The 5,120-nt window shown below is 35.3% G+C and overlaps 1 protein-coding gene across 2 annotated transcripts in view; it reads right to left on the reverse strand.

Annotated features, from left to right (window-relative positions):
- TMEM185A (transmembrane protein 185A) overlaps positions 1-4,535 on the reverse strand; it is a 9,590-nt gene extending 5,055 nt beyond the window's left edge. Inside the window, exons 1-3 of one of the 2 annotated variants that reach the window (XM_009275343.2) lie at positions 4,227-4,535; positions 3,373-3,580; positions 540-623 (exon numbers count right to left, since the gene is read on the reverse strand). In XM_009275343.2, coding sequence (XP_009273618.1) covers positions 540-623; positions 3,373-3,580; positions 4,227-4,285 — 351 coding nt within the window. In that variant the 5' untranslated portion in view covers positions 4,286-4,535. The remainder of the gene's footprint in view (positions 1-539; positions 624-3,372; positions 3,581-4,226) is intronic. The other variant, XM_009275344.2, reaches the window with a different exon arrangement.
- Between the last annotated feature and the right edge of the window lie 585 nt (positions 4,536-5,120).

The following is a 5,120-nucleotide window of genomic DNA, read 5'->3' on the forward strand; positions in this document are numbered from 1 at the left end:
CGGGGGGGGAGTGAGCGAGCGGCTGGGTGGTGCTTAGTTGCTGGCTGGGGTTAAACCACAACACCCAGAAACAGACAGAGCGCTTTTGTATTCTAAAGGCACTCGGGACAGGAGATCTCAGCAGTTTTGACAGTGACCACTTGCACAATAAGTAGATTTACATGCATGGTAACACAACAAATAAAGCTAGTTATTTACCACACCATATTTACCAACACATTCCCTAACTCACCAATCATTTTCATGGGTAGTTTAGTGTTCCCACTGGAAACTTTTGGTTAGGATTTCTCTTTCAACAACTAATCAGAGATTAATTGCAGTTGATGGCATGTCCCTCTCCCCTGAAGGATGAAATGCCCAAAGAACAGCTGCTGCTTCCCATGACCACTGAATGAAATGCCAGACCTTCAGTGAAGGATTGCTAAGCGAGCAAAATTTTGATCATGGATTCTGATTATACATTAACTGTTCCCTATAGTAAATATCTTTATGAAATTCAACATTTAAACAAGGATAAGAAGAAAACACTTGTTACATACAAGCCACGGCCATCTGATGATCTCATCTAGTCTGAGTGCAATAAATATGAACTGTAGAATATTGACTGAACACAAGATTTCCAGCTAGAAAAAGAAAACACATTAGTTAACTCTTAGCATGATAAAGCTACTTCCAAGATTTCCAAAGAATCTGTCACAGGAGTTTTCTGACTCCATGCTTATCACTGCAATATGGAACATCATTTGCATATACATTAGATATTACTAAGCATCCCTAAATTTGGGAGACTGTGATCCCAATAAAGTAACTGTAGAGGCAGCTGTCTCCTGAGGAAAGACCTTCCTGGTATTTAAAAAAATAAAATAAAAGCACTACCTGCAACACTTATTAGAGTGATTAGAGAAATAAGAAAAGCCAAACTAATCAGACTGAGAAAAGCAAAGCATGGGAAAACAACTTCAACAGTTTTCTTCAGATAAGAAATACTGCTAGAATTAAATCAACAAGTAGTAAAAAGTCCTTCAGTTTAAAATGAGCAAAATTTATCTTTAAAGATATCATTTAGTAGTTGCAGTAATGTAAAGATGAAAGTTACAAGGGTTTAACTACCAATAGTCCAGTTTAAAAGTCTCAGCTCTATCTGGGGGGAAAAAGAAATACACAGAATAGTGGAGGATGACATGCAAGTTCAATCATTTACTGTGTAATTGAGAGATATTTTGAATGACACTAAAGACAATACAGAAAAGCAATACTTCTCATTAAAAGTGTTAATGAGAGCTTTTTGCGTGTCCCACTTGCCACTATGAGAACTAACCCTAAATTATACTTAAAAAAAAGAAAATCAAGTTTGTGTCTAGCTCGAACAAAGTAAAACAATGAAACACCATCAGACTTGGCAAGATTCTGTTTCTAAAGCTTATGGGCAACCCTACACAGGTAGGAATTTCAAAGATCAAACAGAGAATTATTATCTGAAAAGACTAACTGAAGCTCCTGAGTGTAAGATGGAAACATTTTCCATTTAAAAAAAAAAAACATGTAGGGGTGTAAGGCATCTTTGAAATGTAATATTTTTCAGAAGGCAGACACTACATGCTACTTTTCACTAACAAACATGATTGTCTGCTATGATCTCCTGGATAAATGCCTTTGAAATTCACAGTACAGGGAGTCAAAAATCCAACAGGCAGCAGGCACTTGCCTACTTCAGAGACGGCACTGAAGTCTTTGCTGTTCAAGTACAGGTTACTTTAAAAAGACTGGAAAACTAAATTTGAAATAATTTTGTACCACTGGCTTTCTCAAAAGAATAAACCACCAAAAGACCCCCACACCCAAGCAAGCAACCTGAAAACTGCAAGAGCAAAGAGAGAAAAATAAAATCGGAGGATCAATTGCTATAAATAATTTTTAGAATCAAGTTAAGATTTGAGCTATATATGGCAAGTGAATGTATATTTGGAGTGGCTAGGCTCACAATTTAATGAATTCAATATGCCTTAAATAAATGGTGCTTTATTGACTGTAAAAATAGCGTAACACATAAAAGAAAGCTTTTTCTGAGCCCACCATGATATATAGACAAAACCCCACTATGTACTTACTGATCACCTAATCAGTTTCAGGATAGGAACAAGCAGACAAGATATTGTCAGATTAAATAATTACAAAAATAGTAGATTAACAACTACTTCAATTACTCATGCCAAAAAATTAATATCCTGGATTAAAGACAGGCCCCTCTTATGTTTCTAGCAAATGAAAGGGAAATAATGAAATCTTCGCAGAGTAAAAAGAAAGTACAACAGCACTAAGTGAGGATGACAAAATCATTAAGAAAATGAGTTGACAGTTCAACTGCATAACTTTTCTTTGACACAGCTGTTGCCTTTTAGGGGTGAGTGGATTCCATTTTTTTCTGCCAGTACTTAGCAGCTGTGCAGTCATCTGTAAATCAATGGGTAATCAAGCATCATCCAGTAGAAGGCAAGTACTTCTACAATTTTACTTTTAGGAATGGTTAACTGTGAATAGAACTCTGCAAATTCTATTTGCAATATTTTTAAATCAACAATTTAAGGTATCAGTTTACCAGCCATCCTAACAATCACTTACCAAAAATGTTTCCCTCTCTAGTTATAAACTCGGCTTATGCTAATAGTAGAGAAATATTCCCTTGAAATGAAAAAACCTGAAAAAACTGCACCTCATCTAAAAATCAGATTTTTAATTGTCATGGGGTAGTTTGAGGATATAGCCAAAAAAAGATCCTTAAAAAAAAATCAATAAGAATTCTAAATTTATTGCAAAATGCCACAACCGTGGGAAGATCTTGAGAATCCTTGTGAAGTTCTTCCAATACCAAAAGGAGTGAGAGAGGAAAGAAGATAGAGGCAGAAAATAAAAACCTATGTCTTATGCTTACCATCCGCGTTCCCAAATTAAGATTAAGCACACAGTGCTTACAGGGATAGTAAGAAATTTTGAACCCTGATTATCTAGGGCTCTGGAAGTTCCATTCTGCATAGGGACAGTGCTTACTATCAGTGGAATTTTCTTCAGTAATTTCCATTTAAGTGCCTAGTATTAGTCCATATTGCAGAGTTTGTGGTGAGTTCTTTTAACACACAATAATAAAAAAGCAGGTTTAAAACACGCTGCAATTTGGTAGTTGAAAAAAAACAGGAAAAGATTAGAAAAAATTGTATTATTCCCGATCCTGATTTTTCACTCTAGCAGGTCAGTGCAAACAATTAAGTCAACTGATGCAGTCATCCATATCACGCTTTACTGAGAGATGAACTGTAACCGAATTGATATAGAGTCTTGCATTGCCACAAATTTTACACATAACAAATAAAGCATTACCTCCAGAGACCTGTCATGTCGGAATCCCCACACACAAGCTGCAACTGACACTGGCGATACAAAGAATAATGGCATGAAGACCAGAAGCCAGAAATGGGTTCCTCTTTCGATCCTGTCACACACGAGAACTTCAAACATCAGCAGTAGCAGGTGGATGCCCACTGCGATTAACATAGCTTTGAACTCCACACAGGTTTCTCCTTCTGCTCTAAAGAGAGGATAAGGAAGCATTCAGTTCACTTGTCAATAAGAAAGCACACTATCCTGCAAACATCCCAAGACGTTTCGTTTACAATTGTTAAGTTTCAGATATTAACGTGTTTTTAATAAATGTATGCATTATGCCCAAATAGCCACTATTAAACTACTCTGCCGATGACGCAACAGGATTTCTTGCCCATAAAGCTGCACATTTAAAGTATTTTACTCAAAGGGGGCAGTGGGATTTTTACATCTGTACATTTCAGGAAACTGATTTAGAAAATAATCCAATCAAATATAGTGTATTCCTAGTACATATGAAGATACATATTTCTATATGGGTTATACTAAAGCAAAGAATTCCCAACGTTCTAACAGAAAAGCGCAAAAAGTCACTCCATGAGAAGTTTTAGCTTCCCAAAGACAATATTGTTGAAGCCCGTGATAAACTATTGCAACTGGGATTAAGACATCCATAGCCGCATAAAGCTGTTTGCGTACACTATTGGTTATGATAATTATTTTAAATATGTTGAAAACAAACCTTCTGGATGTTATATCTTATGTTGTTAAAAAAATATTTATGAATTTGATTCAGTATGGAAAACACATTATGTTCCCTCTGTTTTGCAAAATAAACATCCTCAACTTACCGATACTGTGGGTTTCGGGCCCATACTCCTGTTCCCACTGAGGCACCAACAATCACCATTAACTTCCATAGCCATATTGGAGCAAATACAGCCCAGTAACTCCATTGAATTTTGTCATCCAGACGGAGAGAGAGCAACACAGAAAAAAGCAGCAGGCAGGCATAAATAAGAAATTTGCTATTAAACAAACAAAAAAGCCAGAGTCAGAAATTAAGGTGGGCAACTTAACATGAACTTTGTGGAGAACAAGAAAAACAGCCATAGGGGAAATTTAATCAGGACACTTCCTAACAGAAAACGTGTGTCAAAATTCTTTGCAAAGAATCAAATCAGTTATTTGCAAAATTCTTTGCAAAGAATCAAATCAGTTCTGAAGAGTCAAATATTTCATCATAAATGTAGCATATGTCATCTCTTTCACTTATAAAACCATTGCTTCAAGGGAACACATCAAAAGCATTCTTGCATGACAAACTTAATGAATGGACATCTATAAATAGTTCCCTCCCACAAGGATTCAGTCAGGAGGTGTATTATTAGAGGCTCAGAAATATACCAGTTGTACATGTTTTTAGAGAATGTGTTCTTCCATACAAATCAAATGAGATAGTTAAAAATAATGTGGATAAAATTATATAAATTATGTAACGTAATTTTGAACGTCAAAAACTAAAGATTAAAAACTATTACATATTGTAATAAGGCAGACTCCAGAGATGATTTTTTTTTTTTAATTTTTACATTCAGTTAAAAAAAGCAACGTTATAGGAAAAAACAAAAAAGCATTAAACTTTGTTAAAAGTTACTGATTATAGAGTGAAGTTTCTAACTGGAATACCGAGGATGGTGATTACAAGTTTAAAATAGTTATGTTGATATATTTTTATAAACTAC

This window comes from Aptenodytes forsteri, unplaced genomic scaffold, assembly GCF_000699145.1.
Source record: "Aptenodytes forsteri isolate BGI_AS27 unplaced genomic scaffold, ASM69914v1 Scaffold143, whole genome shotgun sequence".
Classification (NCBI taxonomy): Eukaryota; Metazoa; Chordata; class Aves; order Sphenisciformes; family Spheniscidae; genus Aptenodytes; species Aptenodytes forsteri.